Below are 26,195 nucleotides of genomic sequence, written 5' to 3' on the forward strand. Positions count from 1 at the left end.
GAGACTAGATTGTCTACATATTACTTATTTTGATTTGTTTGTTCAGTTGAAGGTCCAGATTCTGCAGTCTTACATCAATGACTTAAGTGAACAGAACGATGCCCTGGTTCAGGCAATGGAGGAGCTTGAGAAGGAAGCTAATCGAAGAGTAACTTCTCTGGTAGAAGATCTGCAGGTATTCAGATATGTTGAATGTTTCAAGATTGTATCTATAGGCCTTTTATTTTCCAAAGAGTATTGGTAATGATTGGAAGGGACAGGTTTAGAATATAATGTAAAAACTGCTGTCTTTAAAAAAAGCTTGCAGGTTGATCACCGTTTAATTGTAAACCATTCAAGAGTTTTTTTTAACCATGTAATGTATTGTGATGATATATTTACTCCAGAGATTCCGAATACTTTAAGGCGTTGTGCAGTTTTTCCTTTGTAAGTTATTTGGGAACTTCCGGTTATTCTTTCAAAACATTTAAAGCATTTTAATGTTCACATGTGAAGGCATAACATCCATGTAAATGAACCAGTAATCCAACACCTCAAGACAAATTTTCTAGGGACATGGATTCAAATCTCACCATTGGAGATTGTAAAATTTGAATTCAATTCACTTTGAATTCCCTCCTGAATGTAATAGTGACTATCTTGTATTTATGGCCCATTGTTCTGGTGTTTCCTGCAAGTGAGAACATATCCTCTAGGACTATCCTATTAAAGTATTTTTTAGAATTTTAAATTGCTCTGTTAGATCAGCCAGTGGTTTCATCCTTTTAACTAAAAGAGTCACAACCTGTTCATTCTTTCCTGATAGATATAGCCTGTCAGTTCTGGCATCATTCTAGCAAATCCATTTTGTATGTTTTCTAGTGACTCAAAAGTTGTAATTTTCTCAGGCCTTGAGCAGTGTGACCAGTGACCAGGAAGTTCGGAAAACATGGCGAGAATGAAAGTATCAGATTCCCGATGTTGAGAAAATAATTTTTAATTTTCCCTTTAGGTTTTAAGTAGAACATTCTGAATTTTGCAAATGCATGATTACCATCTTACGTCCATGCATTTGCATCATATTAATAGCTAATCTCAACTCATTCTCTGCAATTCCCCATTTTCCCCATCTTCTGTGAGAAATTAGACAGTGAAAATTCACTTTATGAAGAACAGAATGGTTATCTGGTGGCCCAACTTCCAGTTTGCTTTTCTAGTCCAATTTTACTGCTATCACCACCATTTCCATGTGTACTTAATGGACAATGTCTTTTTCTACCCTTCCTCCGTACAAGTGCATATTGTCAAAACCCAACCTCATGAAATTGTTGTTTCTGCTTTCAGAGCAACTCACACCATTTCAATCCTTCAGGATTTCATTTTGACTGGTGTGTGTTCTGTTAGGTTAGGACACACATACCTCTACAAAAGATGAGGCTTTTTAAAAATCTTTTATTTTAGCTTGCGTTCTTAACATTCACTGCCTTTACCTTGACTTTAAGGCTGCCAATCTCTTGTGGCTTGCATTGCTTTTCAGCACATTGGCTTTTTAATCCTCAATTATAGGCTGCTGGCCTCTACTGCTTGCTTCCCTTTTGTCCTGACAGAACCTTATAGCGATAACTTAGAGGCTGCCAGTTTCTCTGTCTTGTATTGTTGTTTAGTGCAGAGGTAGTGGCAGGTAACTGTCACAGGTAGAGACGCTGATCAGTCGAGGTGTGGACATGTTGAGTATGGCATTGTGCTATATCAGTATCACACCTACAGCATATTGCCAGCAACTTGCATAAAAAGCTACATTCAACCAAAAGTCTGAAAGCAAAAGGGAACTAGTCCTTATTGGCGTGAAATGGTGAAATGAACTGTAAGGGGGTGCTGCCACAGTTAGTGGGCTCTCCTAAGCTCCTTGGATGCTGCCTGAACTGCTGTGCTCTTCCAGCACCACTAATCCAGAATCCACTGTCCTAGGGAGAGTGGGATAATTAAGACTGGGTTGAAGTTCACTGGATTTGGTGACTGAGAGAATGTTTAGATTAGATTACTTACAGTGTGGAAACAGGCCCTTCGGCCCAACAAGTCCACACCGCCCCGCCGAAGCGCAACCCACCCATACCCCTACATCTACCCCTTACCTAACACTACGGGCAATTTAGTATGGCCAATTCACCTGACCTGCACATCTTTGGACTGTGGGAGGAAACCGGAGCACCCGGAGGAAACCCACGCAGACACGGGGAGAATGTGCAAACTCCACACAGAGAGTCGCCTGAGGCGGGAATTGAACCCGGATCTCTGGCACTGTGAGGCACCTGGTTCCTGTGTCTTTCCAAGGTCCACAGGCCATAGAGATGGCTGCTGGGAGCCTAGGGTGACCTTCTAGCAGATGACTCCTTTACAAAACCCTTAAACTAATATTAAACAGAGATGTAGTGCTGCTGAAGCATCTGACAAGACCAGAGTGGTATAGGCCATGCATCTCCTTAAGATGAGCTTTCAATGCCTTGGCTGGTCCAACAGTGCCTTGGTCAGAAAGGCTCTGCCCTTCACTGCTGGAGAAAACAAGGCAGAGGTGTAACTAGATACAGATGAAAGGGAGAATTGGGAACAATCGTCTGTGAATAAAAACTTTGACCTAGATGCATTTTAGGAGACCATGCTGGTGTTGTGCGCAGTTAAACTTGAGAGGTCAAGCAGGGTCTCATTAAGACCAACTTCCAGAACGAGTGAGCTGTATTTGGACTCTCTCATTAGTTATTTGTTTTGATAATGTGGTAATTACCCTCAGGTCAGTCAAGAGTGTATGTGGACCAATTTATTTCTGCATTCCTTGAGTTTAGCTGTTCATGAATAATTGATTTATTATACATGATTATATGTGTGGTATCTTCAGCTGATCCAACCTTCAAGAAACTGCACTTGACATATCCACTTTATCATTTGAGAGACAGGGCAGTGCCATTATAGAACTATAAGGTTAGGTGGTTTTTAAGGCTTCAGCAGCATTGTTACACCTCACTAAGGTAACGCGCTGGAAATCAAGCCCTAAAATTCCTGAAGTGACAAAAGTTAAAGGTTTTTTAAAATATACATTACATTCCCCAATTTACCATCTTAGATCCAAGTTGATAGAATCCCAGGCCAGGTTTATGTCCTCAACAAAATCTTACGAAAATATTTATTTGTAATAAATATTTGTAATATTTTATTTATTACAAATAATTAGAATTAATTGGACTCTAGCTACAGGTAAACCATTATGAACCATCAACAAATAACGCTACTAATTCAAAACTCTTAATCCCTTACAAACACCCTCTTATATATGCCCCCTCTGCTCCATATCAATACATGTGAACACGTGTGCGCATACACACACACGGACAGAAGAGGAAGAAAAAGACATAGATGTTATGAATACAGGGAAAAAACAGGGAAGGCAGCTCAGTGGTTCTTGTTCATGAGTTGTTGAGAAGATTCTTATGATTCTTCTGCTGGTCAAAATATTGCTTCTCAATCATCCTTTGGTTGGTGCTTCCACTAGTTTGCAAGAGGCACAGGGTGGCTGGATCATTTATAAAAGGTACTAACTTAACAATTAAAAGTGAAAGCAACTGTTGAAGGCAAAATAAATTGGTATCTTCAAGCCTAAAGTGACTTCTACTGAAAATAACAGAGAGACCTCCTGAGCTGGAGGAGATTTGATGACTTCTCCGCTCTTGTTCACAGCTACCTGAGAATTAATCACATATTTGCTGGCAAGCAGAAGCCTTTGGTATTGATAACTGGTCACTATTCCCTACACCAGTCAGGTTAGGTTATTAATGTAGGTTATTAATTGCTCTGAGTTGCAAGAGTGATTGTTTAACCTGACAGAGGTAGTGCTTTGTGCAGCTTCTCTTGCAGGCCATTGAGCTGTGAGGATGAGCAGAGATATGAACTACCCATTGCACACCTTTGTTTATTCATGGAATGTGAGTGTCACTGGCTGAACCTGCATTTACTGCACATCAGTAGTTGCTGTTGGTGATAGTTGCCTTCTTGAGTTGCTGCAGTCCATTTGATGTAGGTATACCCACAATACTGTTAGAAAGGCTGTTCCACAATTTTGATTCAGCAACACTGAAGGTATCTCCAAGTCAGGATGGTAAGTGGCTTGGTGGGGGTACTTGCGGGTTGTGGTGTTCACATGTATCTGCTGCCTTTGTCCTTCTGGATGGTAGTGGTAGTGAGTTTGGAAGGTGTTGTCTGAGAAGCCTTGGTAATTTTCTGCAGTACAATTTGTAGATAGTACACACTGCTGCAATTGAGCATCGGTAATAAAGGGAATGTATTCTTAAGGATGTTGTGCCAATCAAATAACTACTTTGCTCTGTTTGGTGTCAAAGTTCTTGACTGTTATTGCAGCTGCACTCATCCATATAATTGAGGGTATTTCATCACACTTCTGACTTGTGCCTTTTAGATGGTGGATAGGCCCTATGGAATTAGAAGGTGAGTTACCCACTGCAGGACTCCCAGCCTCTGACTCCTGCTCTCATAGCCATAATTTTTATATGGCTAGTCCAATTCAGAGATCATTAATCCTCTACAGGCATTTCTAGACATTTCTTTTAACCCAGGACACTGTACTGATCCAAGTTGATCTCTTTGGTTAGCTTGGCTTCATCTGGTGGCGCAGCCTCCTTTGGCAAGAGTAAAGAGTTCTGCCTTCCTTGGCTAACCTGTCACCTGACTTCTGGTTCCTTGTTGGATAAATGGGGTGCCAGCCATTTACTGGATTCAAACGCAGGACTACAGTGTAAGGGGCAGTTTCATGCTTGCAGTTTCTCAAGGTGTCTGGAGCTGGGATTTCTACCAGTGGGGTGAATGTCATAAATTCCTTGTAGCTGTGAGGACTTCCACCATTCCTTCCATGGAATTGTATAAGTCCACTGTTGAAGAGGCCTGTTGCATGTATAGTAGGCTGGAAAGTGGTCAATTGTGTGCAAAAAGTCGACATGTTGTAAGTACCATATCTTTTCAATTTTCTGTAATTTTGATTGTGGGTTAATAGGGGAAAGAATGGTTTTCAAAAAAGACAAGGAATGTGGAAGAATTTACTCCACTTCTGAAAAATCTGGCTACTGTCACTCCTTGTAAGTGCTGTGTACACTGCTATTCGTTCAAGTGAGGTGGGGTGTGAGGTTGTTACAGATGAGTTGGAGTTAGTGGGTGGGGACAAAGGCAAATTTGTCCTAAAACAAGTACCTGATTAATCTATGGAGTGGGTGACCAGCTGTCAATGACAAAGGCCTTCTGCTAATAGCTATGTGATTGGTTTCCAGGTAGCCAAAGAGCTTGTGGGTTTCAAGGGATGTGCTGTCTTTCTCTCTGCAGCAATAAATACCTGAAGCTTGAATGGCAGTTTAATTTTCCCTCACTAATTGCTGTAAGCTATTGGTTTAACCAATAGTTCAGAGACATATAGAAAAATTGTCACTTATGCCTTCTGCAAATAATTGAAAGTACCTGGAAAAGAGAAATTGAGGGGTAGCAAGTCCTGGCAAACCAAACGGGTCAATCTCCATGAACCCTATGAACTAGGACCATTGCACTGCCTATCCAGTTTTTCTCCAGCCATAACAGTGATTTTTTTTTGTGTCTGTATGTGTGTGTAAGAGGAATTTTATAAGGGATTAGAGTTTTAACTAGTAGACTTGTAAGCCAACAGTTCATAGTTCTTTACCTATAGCTAGAGTCTATTTAATTGTAATAAGATTCTTAATCAGTACAGAAACCTGGTCCATGTTTTCTGACATTCTGGGTGCAAAATGCCAGGTAAATTGGGGAATTCTGCAAAAGTTCAGAAAATTTTCAACTTGTGACAACTCCTGGAATGGCGAGACTTTATTTGCAGTGTGCTGGAAATTTGAGGCATGACAATGTGCCCTCGCATATCAATTGCAACGAATCACCCGGAAATGATACTTTGCCAAAAAATGGGAACGTTTAGTGCTTTATATCTCTTCTGTAATATGGACACCAGAATTGTTGAAAGTATTGCATGTATAATCTAATCAAGATTTTACGCAAGTTTAGATTCTTCCACTGTTGATATGAATCCCAGTGTGCTGTGTGCTTACTTATGCTGCTTTAATCTGGCGGTGATCATAGACTGATAATCAAATGTATTTGAGTCAGTCTAATATTTGCTGGGACCATGAAAATGCCACCTTGATAAGACTAAATAATTAATGTTCAAAGTGTAAACAGGCATTATAAACTTGGCTTTAACTGCTTTGTGGAATTGTTTTGCTCTAGTTACTCAATAGTGCGTATCTATAAAACACTTTGGCATTAGTTTGAAGTATTGCAGATACTTTCTAAACAACCTGTTCAGAGATTTTATTACACACCTCTGGGCAAATGGGACTTGAACCTAGGTCTTCTGAGGCAGAAGAAAGGATATATCACGTGCATCTTTAAGCATTGCATTTTTTTCACATTAATGCCAAACATGTGGTACACGTTTGATGTTCAAGGCCAAACTGACTCAAATTAGAGGAAGTGGAGTGAGATTGCCTCCTCCAGGAAACTTGCTCCAGTATACCTTTTTGGATTTCAGGATGTATTTGTTGTTGTGAGGGCAAAACAGGAGAAATTTCATTGTGCTGACACTAGAATAAAAATGTTAATGTATCTTAAGTCAATATAACAGAATCTATGACGAGATATTGTATGGAATATGGCAATGTTGGAATTTTCATTCTTTGCTGTCTTAATGTCTCTTATTATTATCATCTCTGAAAAGAAGTTTCTTAAATAGCATTCGCACCTTTTGACTTAATGCTTGATGTTCAAATCATTCTTGATGCTCTTTGATCTAGCTCCAGTTGATTTTTTTTGTGGGCTTATCAATGGTCAAGTTTGGTATTTTGCATTTATTCAGAATAAATCTGTCTGTATTTTCCTAATTCTTTCACTAAGTATTTCAGTTTCTTTTTTGAATTGGTAGAATTGACAATGGCATTTTGATGCTTTAGGTTTTTGTGCATGAGGAACAGTTCACGTTGTTAATTGAAAGACACAGAGAGAAGTACATTTCTGTTTTTATAATTCTAATTTGATTTGAGCCCGAATGTGACCAAGGAAGTGTTCCAGAAAAAAAACTGTTAGACTTTAGGAACATCCAAAATATATATTAAGTATGTAGTGTCACATATCCTTCTTATTAAGCCTATTCATACTATGCTATATAATTTACTATCTATTTTATTTACTTCCCAATTGCATCTCCGAGGTGACTGATATTGTTCGTGCACAGTTGGCCTTAGGCTCACAAAGTTTGCATTAGTTTTCACAATGGAAAATGAAGATGCAAGTATCAATGTCAGGGTAGGGGGGCTGTGAAAGATAAGAAAAAAACAGAGAGGGTTTAATGAGTTTAGCAACCTTAAAAATTTACAGGTCCAGATGAGATGCATTTCAGGCTGTTGAAGGAGGCAAAGGAAGAGATAACAGGAACCCTGACAGTAATTTTCAATTCCCCTTTGAACACGGGTGAGGTGCCAGAGTACGAGAAGAATGCTTATGTTGTCCCAATATCCAAACAGGAAAGAAGGACAGGCCAGGAAATTACAGGTCAATCAGTCTAACTTTGGTGGCGTGGATATTATTTTGAGGGACAGAAGAATATCTGCATTTGTCAAGACATGGATTAATCAGGGATAGTCTGCATGGATTTGTTAAGGAAGGTTGTGTTGAATAAAATTGATTGGCTCCTCAAAAGATTTAGTGAGGATAATGAATTTAATGTGATTTACATCAACTTTAGCGAGACTTTTGATAAGGTTCCTTGTGGCAAACTGTTCAAGAAAGATAGAGCCTGTGGGATTCAAGGTAATAGGCATATTGGATCCAAAGTTGACTGAGAGAGAGGAAGCAGAGGGTGATGGCAGAGGGATATTTTTGTGACCGGAAGTCTGCTTTCAATCTGGTTCTGCAGAGTCTGTGCTGGCACCCTTGTTATTTGTAGTGTACATTAAGAAATTAAACAGCAATGTAGGAGTATGATCTAGAAATTTACGGAAAATAAGAAAATTGGCTGGCTTGTAAATAGTGAGGAGGAAAGCTGTAACTGCAGAGGGTGTCCATAACTGGTCAAGTGCAGAGTAATGTCAAATAAAATTCAACCTGGGATAATGTAAAGTATTGCACTTGGAGAAAGCTATCAAGGCATGGGATTACAGCAAGTAATCAGAAAATATTGAAGGTGAAAGGGATCTCTGAAGGTAGGCCGGCAGGTAGATAAGGTGATGAAGAAGGCAAAAACTGACTGCAGATGCTGGAAACCAGATTCTGGATTAGTGAACTGCTGTGCTCTTCCAGCACTACTGATGAAGAAGGCACATAGGGTTAGTTGGGGAATATAATCCAAGAGCAGTGAGGTTGTGCTGAAACTGTACAACAATGCTAGTTAGGCCACAACTGGAATACTACGTGTAGTTCTGATCATCACATTACAGCAATGATTTGATTACACTATTTGAGTGCCCTGAGGATATTTACCAGATATTGCTTGACTGAATGGTCTGAACAATTGAGGATTGTTTGAATAGGCTGGGATGGTTTCCTCTGGATCAGCCAAGATTGAGAGAGGAGCTGGTGGAGGTGTATAATATTATAAGGACAATTGGAAGGCGTGTTTCCCTCTTAGTAAAATGGTCACTAACCAGGGGCATAGATTAAAGATATGAAATAGAAAGCTAAAAGGAAAGTTGAGATTTTTTATTCACCTAGAAAGTGTTGGAAATCCAGAACTCACTGATTGACATGGTGGTTGAGTCAGAAACTCTCAGAGCATTTAAGCAGTATTTAGCTATTCGCTTGTGTTGCCATTCGCTTGTTTTGAACTCTGAGCTCAAAAATTGCATGAATTCATGTAAAACTCAGTTGTCTCACTTTTTAGATGAGAATCGATCTAAACATCATGGCATAGACAGAGAACACAGGGGACCAACACCTTCAACATATTGTCTAGCTATCACCATTGTTAATAGCTAACCCGAGAATGCAACTTTTTTAAAAAAAGGGTTTGTGATTTACACATGAAAAAAGTGAAACTATCACGGTATTCTAACAGAAGAAAGGCTTAACAGACAATCAATTTTTCAATGTATAATTTCAGTTACATCACACTGTAAATTTTTGCAATAAATTCTGTGTGTTAGGATTGAGCCCTCCACTACCACCTGATGAAGGAGCGACGCTCTGAAAGCTAGCGTGTTTCCAATTAAACCTGTTGGACTTTAACCTGGTGTTGTGTGATTTTTAACTTTGTACACCCCAGTCCAACACCGGCATCTCCAAATCATGGGGAAACTAACTAATTCTAACTAACTAGTTAAAAGATTGAAATAAAATTAGATCAAAGAAAAATCGAACCAACTGAATTATTGGCAACACTTCGAGAAATATGATTTGTGAATTCTTCAAACTGAAATTTCTAGTGCCCAAATTAATACTTCAAAATAATAGGGTCTAAAAAGGATATACTTCATAACATCCTGATTAAATTTATCTACTTCATTGTCTTTTAATGAAAAACATGAAGTTTTTATTTAAAAGTTTAAACTTTTCCCAGAAGATTTGGCTTATTAGTTGAAGCTAAAGATCACTGACATGTACCTGGATGATGTTTCTGCATTGCAATGCATGAGAACCATATGCTTATCTTTCATCCTCCCAACACTAGATGATGCTGCTGCTTGCCTATCTGACTGTGGTTCAATTACCAACTGATTCTGCAAATAAGTTTTTATATTTGTATTTTTAATTGCCTCCACCCCCCCCTCCCCCCCATTCCCTCCAGTTAGTTTTAAAGTTAATAATTTTAATTCTGCTTCTTCCTGCCATCAGATGGTTTTAGTGTGCATCTTAGATAGTACCAGTTTATGCATAGAGAACTCCTTAAAGAAATGCCCAGCCCATTGTCACCACAATTGACATGGCTCATTGACGACCCTTAACCTACATAAATGCTGTGGCTATTATAGTCTTGGTTATTTCTGTGATAAGTGGCAATCTACTTGCTGTAAAATGCCTTTTTATCACCTACAAGTCAGGAGTGGAATACTCTCAGAAACTGCTGGAAAAACTCAACAGGTCTTACAGCATCTGTGGAGAGAAAACAGTTACTGTTTCAGATCAGGTCACCCTTCTTCAGAACTTCAGACCTGAGTTTTTCCAGCAATTTCTGATTTTGTTTCTGATTTCCAGCATTTTTTTGGCTTTTTGTTTTCTGCAATATTTTTGACTTGCTTTGCACCTCCAATCCATAAGAAGTACAATGCTAGGCAGGAAAATATAGACCACTTGATCAGCAATCCATGCATCAGCTTAAACATTCACTTTTACACGACAGGCACTTTGCTTACAGTTTGCATTCCAGAAAATTGATGAGGTAACAACTACCAATCTACAAACGTCACCATCTAGAAGGAAAGGGGATGTGGGGACCCTTCCCCTCCAAGTTACACATTATTTCGACGTGCATCGCAATTCCTTAATTGCTGCTGTATCAAAATCTTCGAAATGTCTGTTGAGGGGCCTCATGGAAATACCATCGCCATATGGAATACGTCAGCTCAAACAGAAATCTCAACAGTACTTTCTGAAAGACATCTAGAATGGGAAATAAATGTTGAACTTTATGTAGTGGTACACAGTACTTAACAATGAATCCAAAAAACAAATAACAGTGGCCCTGTTTCACTATTACTGTATAAAAATGAGCCATATGGTCTATGAAATCTGTTGAAGCAGCTGTATTATAAATATTTTTCTCAATGTAAATCACCTTGCTTACTCCAACTCTCCCCATTTCTATGAACTATCATCAAAGAAGCATTTACATCTGTTTCAAACCAACTACAGACTGCTTCAAGAACTGTTTGTGATACAAAGTTCACCATCACGAAAACGTCTCTTGCCATTCTGTTAATACTTCTGTGATTATCGTAAAGTAATTACCTCTTGTTGCTATTCACCTTGACTAGCATAAACATTCTAATAGTATCTCCAATGTCTTATAATCTTGAACACTTCTATCAGGTCATCTCCATTCTTGCCCCCCTCAGCAACCGAGGATACATCTCCTCTGGGCCTGTGGATTTATCCACTTTTAAGGTTGCTAAACCTTCTGTGCTCTTGTGGAAACAAAACTCAAATCTGAGTTCATAACTGAAATCTCTACTTGCTCTTTCAACCAAATATATATTATTTTATACTGCTTCTTATTATTCCTATACAATAGTGTGTCATAGTGAAATTGTCCATGCCCCTGAACCAGAGGCCTACGTGCAGTTCCCACCTGTTCCAGAGGAATACTGCAACATGGTTGAATAGGTTGATTGAAAAATATGTATAACAGTGAATCATAAATTCCACATGAAAAGATTTTGTGTAAGTTCAAGAATACTTCTATGCTTTAAATTCTACAACCTTTGATATGAAACCAAAAATTAATGTTTTTTTATGACTTAATCCACTTGCACTCCCACTTTTCACTGAATATTTTTATACATAGTCAGGTGACAATTCCATTTAAAATGTAAGCATTTAATGTATATGTGCTTGCCCTAGTTTGGCTATGAACTGCATGGCTAAGAGTGTTAGCCAGCAAGCGAGAACCTGGTTTGAAGTGTGTGTACTTCAACGCGAGGAGCATCCGAAATAAAGTGGGTGAACTGGCAGCGTGGGTTGGTACCTGGGACTTCGATGTTGTGGCCATTATGGAGACATGGATAGAGCAAGGACAGGAATGGCTGTTGCAGGTTCCAGGATTCAGATGTTTCAGTAAGAACAGAGAAGATGGCAAAAGAGGGGGAGGTGTGGCATTGTTGATCAGGGATAATATTACAGTTGTAGGAAGGATGTTTGGGGACTCGTTAACTGAGGTAGTATGGGCTAAGGTTAGAAACAGGAAAGGAGAAGTCACCATGCTGGGGGTTTTCTATAGGCCTCCGAATAGTTCCAGAGATGTAGAGGAGAGGATAGCAAAGATGATTCTCGATAGGAGTGAGAGAGGCAGGGTAGTTGTCATGGGGGACTTCAACTATCCAAATATTGACTGGGATCACTACAGTACGAGTACTATGGATGGGTCAGTTTTTGTCTAGTGTGTGCAGGAGGGCTTCCTGACACAGTATGTAGACAGGCCTACAAGGGGCGAAGCCACTTTAGATTTAGTACTGGGTAACGAGCCTGGTCAGGTGTTAGATTTGGAAGTAGGTGAGCACTTTGGAGACAGCGATCACAATTCTGTCAGGTTTACTTTTGTGATGGAAAGGGATAGGTGTACTCCACTGAGTAAGAGTTTCAGCTGGGGGAAGAGAAATTACGATGCACTTAGGAAAGATTTAGGAAGCGTAGAATAGAGCAGGAAACTACAGGGAATGAGCACATTAAAAATGTGGAGCTTATTCATGGAAAAGCTCCTGCGTGTCCTAAATAAGTATGTACCTGTCAGGCAAGGAGGAAGATATAGAATGCGTGAGCCGTAGTTTACTAAGGAAGTGGAATCCTTGGTCAAGTAGAAGAAGACTTATGTTAGGACGCAATGTGAAAATGTGGAGGAATGGAATTGTGGGAGACATAGCAGTTTGGATCAGTAATTGGCTTGCTGAAAGAAAACAGAGGGCTGTAGTTGATGGAACATGTTCATCTTGGTGTCCAGTTACTAGCGGCGTACCGGAAGGGTCGGTGTTGAGTCCACTGCTGTTCGTCATTTTTATAAATGACCTGGATGAGGGCTTAGAAGGGTGAGTTAGTAAATTTGCAGGTGACACTAAGGTCGATGGAGTTGTGGATAGTGATGAAGGATGTAGTAGGTTGCAGAGAGACATAGATAGGATGCAGAGCTGGGCTGAGAGGTGGCAAATGGAGTTTAATGTGGACAAGTGTGAGGTGATACACTTTGGCCGGAGTAATCGGAATGCAAAGTACTGGGCTAATGGTAAGATTCTTGGAGATGAAGATGAGCAGAGAGATCTCGGTGTCCATGTACACAGATCCCTGAAAGTTGCCACCCAGATTGACAGGGTTTTCAGAAGGCATACAGTGTTTTGGCCTTTATTAATAGAGGGATTGAGTTCCGGAACCATGAGGTTATGCTGCAGCTGTACAAAGCTCTGGTACAGCCATACTTGGAGTATTGTGTACAGTTCTGGTCACTGCATTATAAGAAGGATGTGGAAGCTTTGGAAAGGGTGCAGAGGAGATTTACGAGGATATTGCCTGGTATGGAAGGAATGTCTTACGACGAAAGGCTGAGGGCCTTGAGGCTGTTCTCGTGAGAGAGAAGAAGGTTGAGAGGTGACTTAATAGAGACATACAAGACAATCAGAGGGTTAGATAGGGTGTACAGGGAGAGCCTTTTTCCAAGTATGGGGATGGCCAACACGAGGAACACAACTTTATAGTGAGGGGAGATAGGTATGAGACAGATGTCAGAGATAGTTTCTTTACTCAGAGAGTAGTAAGGGTATGGAATGCTTTGCCTGCAACGGTAGTAAATTCGCCAAGTTTAAGTGCATTTAAGTAGTCATTGGACAGGCATATGAATGCACATGGAATAGTGTAGGTGGGATGGCCTTCAGATTAGTATGACAGGGTGGCGCAACATCGAGGACAGAAGGGCCTGTACTGCCCTGTAATGTTCTATGTTCTATGTTCTATGTTCAAATAGTAGGAGTTACCCTCTGAGTCAGGAGGTTCATGTTCCAAAAAATCAAAAATCAAGGTTGACGCTCCAGTGCAATACTGAATAACTGCATTGTAAACAGTGCTGTCTTTTGTATTCAATTTTAAACTGAGGTCACCTGTTCCCTCAAGTTAAACATCCCAGGACATTCTATACAGAAGAATGTGGTGCTGGAAAAGCACAACTGGCCAGGAAGATCTTATGCTTGAAACGTTGACTCTCCTGCTCCTTGGATGCTGCCTGACCGGCTGTGCTTTTCCAGCACCACATTTTTTGACTCCGATCTCCAGCATCTGCAGTCCTAACTTTCTTCTAATTATCCCTTATGTCCTGGCCTGTATCCACCAACATCACAAAAACAGGTTATCTGGCCATCATCATATAATTGTTCATAGAATCCTGATTGTATCTAACAGTTCATTATTTGTTTAAAAAAGTGGCTGAATATTGATGATGTCCTTTGACTAAAACTGGTACCTGGAGCTGTAAAAAAAACTGTTTTATTTAATATACAACTGTCAGTGGGGGTGAAGGAAACAAACACGATATATTTGTTTTGTGCAACTGGACTAGATTAGAACTCGGGGAAACAATTCCAACCACAGCACTGACTTAGTCAAGCTTGCTGTTTGTGAAAAGTAGAAGTTGTGTCTTTGTGTTTTGGACCAGACTAAACTCCTTCAAAATATATTAAGAAGATTGCCAAGACCCCAACGTTTTCTTATTTTTGAAGGCAAGTGTAAGGCGTTGTGTTCTGGATGCAATTCCATTGGTCAAACTACCAGGCTTGAAGCAAACCACAATTTAATATTACACTATAGTTAAATACAAACAAAAGAAAGAAGAATTGGAATAATGTAACTCTATTGGAAAACTTGACAGAATATTAGATTAATTACCATTAAATAGCAACTGTTTCAATAGTAACATCGCATAAACACATCCATGGCAAAGGTAAATTCAGTTAAATAGACTGTCTCACATGCAACTCTCCAGTGCAGGAGGAAAGAACATCAATGTATGTGGCGTAGTAGGGAGATGTATAACAATGTCCAAACTCCAACAGCTACTGAAACTTCAACTCAAATCCTGATTCTGTGAGAGCTTCACCCCACCCCTTCATTCTGCTTCTATTGTTCCAACTTTAACAAAATATCTGAAAGCCTCACAAGCTGTTTATTTAATTGGCTTGGAGCATACCACTCGGCACCGTCAATCTCTCTTCCCTAAGAAAAGGACAAAGTGCATCTTTTTAAAGCTGTAGTATCGTAATTCTGTGTGTAAATGCTGGAATGCAGTTGTCAAGAATTCAGGAAAGTAGTGTCAGGAAAGGAAAGTGAAACAGCAGAATGTCAGTTGTCATTGTGGTAGTCCATGATGGATCTGCTTCTGAGGGTGTTTCAAGAACAGATCATCAAAAGTGAAGCAACATAACCTCTTGTGAATTTTAATGAGATTTAATGACCCACAGTATCGCTAACTGTTTTATTTGGGGACAGGATATTGCTGATTAATCCATGGGATCTGTCCAAGATAACCATATTTGCCTCGTGAAATTTAGTGTGTTAAAATAGAAATCCTATCCATCTTTGCATAATCAAAATCCTTGTTTTGTCAATAATCTTTGCATACTTGTTTGAGAAAATTTACTTTGGTAACTGCGTGAAGTCACTCAACTCCAGCTCCTCGAAATCCGCGTTAGGGAACTGGAGCTAGAGCTGGATGAACTTCGGATCATTCAGGAGGCAGGGGGGGTTATTGAAAGGAGTTACAGGGAGGTAGTCACTCCTCAGATACAAGAAAAAGGCAGGTGGATTACAGTCAGGGGACGGAAAGGGAGCCGACAGGCAGTGCAGGGATCCCCTGTGGCCATTCCCCTCAACAAAAGTATACCGTTTTGGATACTGTTGGGGTGAACGACTTACCAGGGGAAAGCGGTGGGGCACAGGGCTCTGGCACAGCGTCTGTCCCTGCTGCTCAGAAGGGAAGGGAGAAGAGGAGCAGAGCAGTAGTCATTAGGGACTCCATAGTTAGGGGGACAGATAGGAGGTTCTGTCGGGACGAGAGAGACTCATGGTTGGTGTGTTGCCTCCCAGGTACCAGGGTTCGTGATGTCTCTGATCGTATTTTTGGGATCCTTAAGGGGGAGGGGGAGCAACCCCAAGTCATGGTCCACAAAGGCACCTACGACATAGGTAGGAAGAGAGATGGCGATTTAAGGCAGAAATTCAGGGAGCTAGGGTGGAAGCTCAGAGCTAGGACGAACAGAGTTGTTGTCTCTGGTTTGTTGCCCGTGCCACGTGCTAGTGAGGCGAGGAATAGGGAGAGAGAGGAGTTGAACACGTGGCAACAGGGATGGTGCAGGAGGAGGGTTTTGGATTCTTGGATAATTGGGGCTCTTTCTGGGGTAGGTGGGACCTCTACAAGCAGGATGGTCTCCATCTGAACCAGAGGGGTACCAATATCCTAGGGGGGAAATTCGCTAAGGCTATTGGGGTGGGTTTAAACGAATCCAGCAGGGGGATGGAAACCAAAATTGTAGTTCGAGTACAGAAAAGGTTGAGAGTAGGGAGGTCCAAAATCAAGTTTCAGGGACGCAAGATGGCACCAGCAAGCAAGACGTTGTTTGAAGTGAGTCTACTTCAACACCAGGAGCATCCGGAATAAGGTGAGTGAACTCGCAGCATGGGTTATTACCTGGGATTTCGATGTTGTGGCCATTTCAGAGACATGGATAGAGCAGGGATATGAATGGTTGTTGCAGGTTCCAGGATTTAGATGTTTCAGTAAGAACAGAGAAGATGGTAAAAGAGGGGGAGATGTGGCATTGTTAGTCAAGGATAGTATTACAGTTGCAGAAAGGATGTTTGGGGACTCGTCAGCTAAGGTAGTATGGGCTGAGGTTAGAAACAGGAAGGGAGAGGTCACCCTGTTGGGAGTTTTCTATAGGCCTCTGAGTAGTTCCAGAGATATAGAGGAAAGGATAGCAAAGATGATTCTCGATAGGAGTGAGAGAGACAGGATAGTTGTCATGGGGGACTTCAACTTTCCAAATATTGACTGGGAACACTATAGTACGAGTAATATAGATGAGTCAGTTTTTGTCCAGTGTGTGCAGGAGGGCTTCTTGACACAGTATGTAGACAGCCCAACAAGGGGTGAAGCCACATTTGATTTGGTACTGGGTAATGAGCCTGGCCAGTTGTTAGACTTAGAAGTAGGTGAGCACTTTGGAGATAGCGATCACAGTTCTGTTATGTTTACTTTCGTGATTGAAAGGGATAGGTGTATACCACTGAACAAGAGTTACAGCTGGGGGAAAGGCAATTGCAATGCGATTAGGCAAGATTTAGGAAGCATAGGATGGGGAAGGAAACTGCAGGGGATGGGCACATTAGAAATGTGGAGCTTATTCAAGGAAAAGCTCCTGAGTGTCCTAGGTAAGTATGTACCTGTCAGGCAGGGAGGAAGATATAGAACGCGGGAGCCGTGGTTAACGAAGGAAGTGAATCTCTGGTCAAGAAGAAGAAGAAGGATGAGATGTGAAGGCTCAGTTAGGGCGCTTGAGGGTTACAAGGTAGCCAGGAAAGAACTAAAGAGAGAGCTCAGAAGAGCCAGGAGGAGACATGAGAAGTTGTTGGCAGATAGGATCAGGGTAAGCCCTAATGCTTTCTGTAGGTATTTAAGGAATAAAAGACGACGAGAGTAAGATTAGGGCCAATCAAGGATAGTAGTGGAAAGTTGTGTGTGGAGTCAGAGGAGGTAGGGGAAGCACTAAATGAATATTTTTTGATAGTATTCACTATAGAAAATGACAATGTTGTCGAGGAGAATACTGAGATACAGGCTACTAGACTAGGTGGGATTGAGGTTCACAAGGAAGAGGTATTAGAAATCCTGCAGTGTGTGATAATAGGTAAGTCCCCTGGGCCGGATGGGATTTATCCTAGGATCCTCTAGGAAGCCAGGGAGGAGATTGCCGAGCCTTTGGCATTGATCTTTAACTCATCATTGTCTACAGGAATAGTGCCAGAAGACTGCAGGATAGTAAATGTGGTTCCCCTGTTCAAGAAAGGGAGTAGAGACAACCCTGGTAATTATAGACCAGTGAGCCTTACTTCAGTTGTTGGTAAAGTGTTGGAAAAGGTTATAAGAGATAGGATTTATAATCATCTAGAAAAGAATAATTTGTTTAGGGATAGTCAGCACGGTTTTGTGAAGGGTAGGTTGTGCCTCACACATCTTATTGAGTTCTTTGAGAAGGTGACCAAACAGGTAGATGAGAGTAAACCGGTTGATGTGGTGTATATGGATTTCAGCAAGAAGTTCGATAAGGTTCCCCACTGTAGGCTATTGTACAAAATGCGGAGGAATGGGATTGTGGGAGATATAGCAGTTTGGATCAGTAATTCGCTTGCTGAGACAGAGGGTGGTGGTTGATGGGAAATGTTCATCCTGGAGTCCAGTTACTAGTGGTGTACCGCAAGGGTCGGTGTTGGGTCCATTGCTGTTCGTCATTTTTATAAATGACCTGGATGAGGGCGTAGAAGGGTTGGTTAGTAAACTTGCAGACGACGCTAAGGTTGGTGGAGTTGTGGATAGTGACGAAGGATGGTGTAGGTTACAGAGAGACATAGATAAGCTGCAGAGCTGGACTGAGAGGTGGCAAATGGAGTTTAATGCGGACAAGTGTGAGGTGATACACTTTGGTCGGAGTAATCGGAATGCAAACTACTGGGCTAATGGTAAGACTCTTGGTAGTGTAGATGAGCAGAGAAGTCTCGGTGTCCATGTACACAGATCCTTGAAAGTTGCCACCCAGGTTGACAGGGTTGTTAAGAAAGCATACAGTGTTTTGGCTTTTATTAATAGGGGGATCGAGTTCCGGAACCATGAGGTTATGCTGCAGCTGTACAAAGCTCTGGTGCGGCCGCACTTGGAGTATTGTGTACAGTTCTGGTCACCGCATTATAAGAAGGCTGTGGAAGCTTTGGAAAGGGTGCGGAGGAGATTTACTGGGATGTTGCCTGGTATGGAGGGAAGGTCTTACAAGGAAAAGCTGAGGGACTTGTGGCCGTTTTCGTTAGGGAGAAGAAGGTTGAGAGGTGACTAATAAGATAATCAAAGGGTTAGATAGGGTGGCAGGGAGAGCCTTTTTCCAAGTATGGTGATGGCGAGCACGAGGCGGCATAGCTTTAAATTGAGGGGTGATAGATATAGGACAGATATCAGAGGTCGTTTCTTTACTTAGAGAGTAGTAAGGGTATGGAATGCTTTGCCTGCAACAGTAGTAGATTCACCAGCTTTAAGTACATTTAAGTCGTCATTGGACAAGCATATGGACACACATGGAATAGTGTAGGTTAGATGTGCTTCAGATTAGTATGACAGGGTGGCGCAACATCGAGGGCTGAAGGGCCTGTACTACGTTGTAATGTTCTACGTTCTATATTAACCATTTCACTGCTTCCTGTCCCTATGTTCTATGTTCTATATTGTCATTCTTTACGGATTAAAGAAACCTGGTTGACTTCTTTCTAATTCTAAACCAAATACGACTAAGACTTATATACTGGTCAGTATCATCTCATTGGTTAAATTTTAAAATACATGACCAATGGAAGAGTGGGACGAGAAGGGAAAAAAATAACCCCTCCAACTTCAGCCATAAAAAAAATAAGCTTGAACAAAAGCAGCAAGAATACTAAAATTTGCGTTGGTAAAAAGGTCTCATACGATGTGCTGAATGAATAAATTCATTGCTTTGTTTTCTTATCACATCTATTTTCAGAGTTTAGAAAACTGTTGGGCTTATGTTATGGTAAATATGTGACTTGTTTATTTGCACCCATGTATAATTTCTGTAAGTAACTTAGAAAACTTCTTTGGATCTCCAAAGGCTCTCCCGCTCATTCCTGAAGAAGGGCTTATGCCCAAAACATCGATTCTCCTGTTCCTTTGATGCTGCCTGACCTGCTGCGCTTTTCCAGCAACACATTTTTAAGCTCTGATCTCCAGCATCTGCAGTCCTCACTTCCTCTCCAATAATTGAGTGAATCCAGTTATATAATCAAAATACGTTTCTCCACATTAACTGACATGCTTTGCTCTGCCTTCCAGAATATGGTATTGTACAGCCAAAGGCAGCGCTGCTAACATCTGCACGTCCTCATCCCTGTGCTTGCCATTGTTGAAAGAAAGACCTGAAAGATAATTGCTTTTATGATCGAAGGACATCCCAAATGTTTCACAGTTTTTCAAGTGCTTTTGAAGTGTAGTCACTGGTATAATTTAGGTATTCAGAAGCTAATTTGCTCCTACGTAGAACAATCTAACAATGAACAAATAATTTTTTTTTGCTTTTTGGATAAAGAGGCAGATATTGGCTAACACACTAAATATAACTATCCCACTCCTCTTCAAAATGATGCCAAGGAATCTCTTACATTTTTGATGTCCTAGTCCCTATAAAACTATTACTCTCTTTCTACTCCAACTCCAACAAATCCCTCCTGCCAGCTGCTGCCCAATATGATCCTCCTCTCTGCTCTCAAGTTTAAGATACACAAACTGAATGGATATGGTTGACTGGCTTAAGCCTTTAATTGCCAGAGCTGGTTGGACCACATAAAAGCATTGTGTGCTCTGCTCTCACCTGCTAACACAGCATACTATTGCAGAATCATACTGGAATGCAAAGATAGCCCTGGCTCCTTTTCTCTTCAACAAACCGCCCTTTTAAACCATTCTCCTCTGCTACACCCTCCTTCACCTTCAACGATAACTGAAATAAACTCAAGCTGCATATGTGTACTAAAGCGAAAACTACCATTTCCATTTCAGTAACATCAACTGATTTTGCTGCTACCTTAGCTTACCTGTTGTTGAAACCATTGCCTGTACTTCCATTACTTCTTAATTCGATTTGCAATGCCCTCTGACTGGTTTCCCACATTCTACCCTCTCTACACATGTAGCCATTTAAAACTCTGCTGCTGAAGCCCTTACTTACACCAACTCTCATTCACCCATCATCATTGGACTTGCTGACCTATATTGAATCCTGCCCAAGCAATACTTCAATTTCAAAAATTCTTATAGAATCATAAAGTAGGAAGATTGGATCAGGCATAGATTCACAGGATGGACAACTAAGGGAATTCACAAAGAAGATTAATTGTCTTTTGTATGGAGTATTAGACAGTTTGTTTGGGAAGTTTATTTTTTGTGAACATTTATTTTAATATTATGACCAAGAAGATGCTTTAATCATTAATAATGATGAATAAAATGTTGTGGATTGCAGACTTGAGGTTATATCCACTGTTATTGCATTCATTTATGGCAAGTTTGGTCAGTATGCAGCAGACCATCATAAATTATGAAAAACCTATTGCAAATACCATGTGATTGCTTCAGATTGGGCCAGGCAGCAAAAGTCTTACATGAACATTATAGTGGCCTGTTTAATTAAATTTCGTATTATAAGGAGGGCTCACTTTATGTGCAATGTTATGAGTTTCAGCTTTGAAGTGAGAACCAAGGCCTTTACCTCATGCAGCACCATACTCTGCAAACTTTATCAACTTTAAATAGCAATATAAATCATTAAATGCTTCAACTAACTCGGCGACACAGACACTAAGAAAATTTCGAGATATTCAGATAGAATCAATGCGCTTATATGAAAGGGAAATCATGGTTAACCAATCAATCGGAATTCTTCAAGGATTTAACATGTATGGTGGATAAAAAGGAACCAGTGATACCGCATTTATATTTCCAGAAGACTTTCGATAAGTTGTTGTGAAAAACACAAACTCATCGTGCGGGAAGTTAACAGATTGTCATGGATAGAAGATTGGTTAACTAACAGAAAACAGAGTTGGCAAATGGTTAATTTTCTAGTTAGTAAAATGTGATGAGTGGTGCACCACAGGGATCGGTGCTAAAGCTCAATTTTATATAAATGATTCGAGTGAAATAACCAAAAGGCATGGTTGCTAAAATTGCTTATGACACAAAGATAGATGGGAAAGTAAGTTGAAGACATGAGGAGGCTCTTAAAAGATGCAGAATAGATAATGAAAGGGCAAAGGTCTGGTAAGCAGTGTGCAGTGTGGGAAAATGAGAATTTTCACCAAGAATAATAAAAAGAAAGCATTTTTTAAAAATATGGAGAGATTTCAGCATCTTGAGATGGAGAGGAATCTAGGTCCTAGCGCATGAATTGCAAAAGGTTAATATGCAGGTACAGCTAGTAGTTAGGAAAGTTAATAGAATATTGTTCATAATTATTAGAGGAATTGATTGCAAAGGTTATGCTGCAATTATTTAGAACATTGGTGAGACCACATCTGGAGTACTGTGCATATTATTGGTGTCCTTATTTAAGAAAGGTTACAAATGTTTTGAAGTAGTTCAGAGAAGGTTTACAAGACTGATACATGGATGGGTAAGTTGTATTATGAGGAAAAATTGGATACAGAGAAGTTGGTATCTGCTGGAGTTTAGAAGAATAAAAGGTGACTTGATTGAAACTTACAAGATCTTGAGGTGACTTAACGGGGTGGATGTGGAATGAATGTTTCCTTTGTGGGATAATCTGGAACTCATGGTCACACATTTAAGACAAAGGTGAAAATTATTTTTCTGAAGGTGGTGAGTATCTAGAACACTTACTTAAAAGGTTCAGAAAACATACTCTCTGAATCTACTTAAAGTAGAAGCAGATAGATTTGTGTTAAGTAAGGGAGTGAAAGCTTATTGACGGCAGACAGACATGTAGAGATATCAGATCAGTCATGCGCATATCGAATGGTTAAGGCTGTGTGGCCTACTCTGGTTTCTAATTCGTATGTTTGTAGTTGTGTTGGGGACTACATGTGTATACGGATCATGTCTAAACTAGAAGATATGGGATGGTTACTACACTTTCTTTTGTGGATTAAAACTTTTTTTTTAATCAAAGAATGTGATCAACAGTTTGATGTGGGCTGTGTTCCCTCTCCGATTAGCAAAAATTAAGTGACATTGTAAACTGACCAACCAAAGGTTTTTGGGAGATACAAGATGAGGTTTATTTCACTTTATTGCTGGAAAACCTGGATTAAAAGCGACAATGGGGCCCTATGATAATGGTTGCCTAGCAATACTGTCTGGTCTGGATTTCTGTTTTTCAAAAGCTTGTGTGGAATCAGAAGGAAGAAAGCTTGTAAAATCAGCAAGTCTTCCCCTCTCTCTTGGTTGAAATAATTTGGAACCTAATAAAGTTTCCATATCTCAGTATTGTGACTACCTCATAAAACCTGAGAAGCTGAACTGTGACCATTTTCCAAAGATCTGTAATCTGTTCGATTTCCATTTGAACAGAAGCTCGCTTGGAAGATCTTCTATTTGTCTTTGGCTGACAGCAATTCAATTTCATCCACAAGCACTTATCAGAGTATGAGAATTTGTCAAGTTCTCCCTTTTTGTTTTTAGACCATTGGCCAATAAATGTGCTATTCTTCTGCCCTTCTCAAAAAATGTCAGCAATGTCTTTGTTTGTGTTTGTTTCTTTTGGGATTAAAAGTGGATATTGTCCAAATTCTATATTATAAGTTCAATGTTTATCAGTTTTTGGTGCCAATCTGGTGCAAGTCTCTTTTATTCTCGAAAGCAATGTCAAAAGGGAAACAACTGCCATTTCGGTGATTGAATGAAAACACTCATACCTATGGTGTGACTTGTGGAGTAGTAAGACTTGATTACCAGCATCAAAAACAGAACTTTCTGGAAAAGCTCAGCAGGTCTGGCAGCATCTGTGGAGAGAAATTAGAGTTAATGTTTTAGGTCGAGTGACCCTTCTTCAGAACCTTCTTGGTTACAGCATGTTCCTTCCATTTTGTTGTAACAACAGCCAGTAGAAATCAATCAGTAGCTAAGCTTACCATCACTTTGAATAGTGCTGAAGGGAGATCTTTCCTGTTGCTGAATACAAATTGAGTTGTGCAAGTTAAAAGACAGCATTATCAAGGTAAAAATTGTACTGTAAAAGTCAAATCAGTAATATTTCCTGATTCATATCAACATACACCTCCTCTGGTGCATTCCTGGTTAGCCTCATCTAAGCATCTTAAAGTGAGGCATTCTCCCAGATTGTGCACATGTGGTGATGCTTGTTTGCACACATAACAAGCAATAATACTGAAAAAAGAAATAGGTGCAGCAGGGCTGAATTTTGAACTCGTCTGTCAAATAATGTCTCAGTGGTTTAATGGCTTTAAACTTTAATTTTCATATTTCAAGTAAGACTTGAAAAACTATGACTTAAGTTTAGAGATTTTTAAACTCTGGGCCAAACACAGGCAAGTGGGCATTGGGAAAGTTTGTGAAACTTGGTCAGAGGGGGAAATGAGTTGAACTGAAGGGTCTGTTTTATGCTCTATGATTCTACAATCTGTTAAGCAATGTTTTCAAACATTTTATGTCAGCTTTTAACCATGTACTCTGGAGGTTACCAGGGAATTTTAGTGTAACATGAGGACAGGAGCATGAACTTGAATTTCTAGGGAGTTTTAATCGACCTGTTCAAGAGAATCATGACATGCCTTTGGAGAAGTGGGGGGTGGGGGGACTTGAACCTATGCCTCCTAGCCCAGAGGTAGGGACATTTCCAATGTGCCCAACTTGAATTTCTAAGTTACATTCCACTTGTGAAGTTTCTAAAAATTTTAGACTAATTAATTGGTTAGTTTTAAGTTGGGTGCTGCATTTTGATTGCTGAGAAGCTCAACAAGAATAATTGTAAAAGGTTTCCGAAAATTGGAAACAGTGAGGGGAAGGTCTAAAAAAATGGGATGAATTCCTTAATATAAAACATGGTGCAGGTACGTAGTTCTTTGAAAGTCACGTTGTAGGCAGACAGGGTGGTGAAAAAAGCGTGTGGCACACTTACCTTCAACAGTCAGAAATTGACTACAGGAAGTGGGATGACATGTTACAGCTGTACAAGATCCTGGTAAAGCAATACTTGGAGTACTGCATACAATTCTGGTCGCCTTGCTATAGAAAGGATTTATTAAACTGTAAGGGGTACGAGACAATTTTACAAAGATGTTACTGAGACTGGAAGGTTTGAGTTATAAGGAGAAAGATTTCAAGGGGACCTGAGGAGCAACTTTTTCACACAAAGGGTGGTGCATATATAGAACAAGCTGTCAAAGGAAGTGGTAGAAGCGGGTAGAATTACAACATTCAAAAGCCAGGACAGGTATATGCACAGGAAAGACTTAAAGGCATATGGGCCAAATGGAGGCAAATGGGCTGAGTTGGGCTAAAGGGCCTGTTATCTGAGAGAGGTCAAATTATAACCTATCCAACAATTAGGAATATTGTCTGGGGATATGCTGTCTACTAACTGCAGGATAAATTTACCATTGCAACCCCTCAGCTCCTCCCAAACATTAGCATATGGCAGGAACATCTACATTGCACCTACTTATTGATGCTCACGATTAGAAATGTGGATGTTAAATGATCATTTTATAATTTTCAAGCATATTCAAAACTGTGTTGATAATAGAACAACAGATGTGAATCAGAGCAGGACTTGTACTGTATTTAGGATTTGGTTGACAGGTAATAAGTAATATTTGTGCTAGACAATGTCTATCCAGTAAGAAAACGACCAACCACTATTTTCAGATCTTCAACTGCTCCCCCATTGTCAACATTCTAAACTGATTCTATAAACTTTCTGGCTACAAGTTTATTACATTTTGATAAGTGGCTCCTGTGGCTTGACATGGTTGCAACAATGTTCAAAAGCTTGATCCTGTTGAGTATTAAAGGAATATACTGCCAGTACTCCAGTCACTGCACTGGATATCCATTGACAATACATTGTCACTAATTCCAAGTTGCACTACAGCAATTCTCCAAATTATTTTGGTGGCCTTGGACTGCTATCATCAAGAAAGAGCAGAAGCATCATGTGTATATGACCAAATTCTTCCTAATCTCATTACCATCTGCTGTTAATTCATCATTGCTGGATCAAATGCAGAAATTTCATACCTCATCATGTAGAGATATCAACACCACAAGCTTGCTTAAAGGAAACATTTTTATTTCTTCCCCTGACAAAAGAGAAACAAGACAAACCAGGAGCTAGAATCCAAATCTTCTCAAGATAATAGATATGAGGAGTAAATACAATAGCCTCAACATTGCTTCCATTTCAAGAAATTGAATTTATGCTTTCAACACATGAAATTCAAAAGTTTTGATCAATAATTGATTCAAAAGGCCACTATTTGTGATACAAGTTCATACACCTGGGCTACAGTCATGTTGTCCAAATGCTTTCAGCACTCAAGCACTTTTAGCATTCATTCATTGTTGGACACATTCTTGTTTAGGGAGTCACTGCATCTGTGGTTACTTCTTTGGATCAGATAATGAAGGGACTATCAGCTTGATTATTGTACTA

At 40.1% G+C, this 26,195-nt stretch overlaps 1 protein-coding gene and 1 long non-coding RNA gene across 8 annotated transcripts in view; one reads left to right on the forward strand and one right to left on the reverse strand.

Annotated features, from left to right (window-relative positions):
* The window catches only part of LOC140496357 (uncharacterized), a 241,284-nt gene that overhangs the window by 142,855 nt on the left and 72,234 nt on the right, over window positions 1-26,195 (reverse strand). The window lies entirely within an intron of this gene.
* pmfbp1 (polyamine modulated factor 1 binding protein 1) overlaps window positions 1-26,195 on the forward strand; it is an 829,187-nt gene that overhangs the window by 80,220 nt on the left and 722,772 nt on the right. For all 7 annotated transcript variants that reach the window (XM_072595986.1, XM_072595983.1, XM_072595987.1 and 4 more), the window contains exon 3: window positions 47-175. In XM_072595986.1, the coding sequence (XP_072452087.1) occupies window positions 47-175 (129 nt within the window). The remainder of the gene's footprint in view (window positions 1-46; window positions 176-26,195) is intronic.

This window comes from Chiloscyllium punctatum, chromosome 26 (genome assembly GCF_047496795.1).
Source record: "Chiloscyllium punctatum isolate Juve2018m chromosome 26, sChiPun1.3, whole genome shotgun sequence".
In the NCBI taxonomy this organism is placed as follows: domain Eukaryota; kingdom Metazoa; phylum Chordata; class Chondrichthyes; order Orectolobiformes; family Hemiscylliidae; genus Chiloscyllium; species Chiloscyllium punctatum.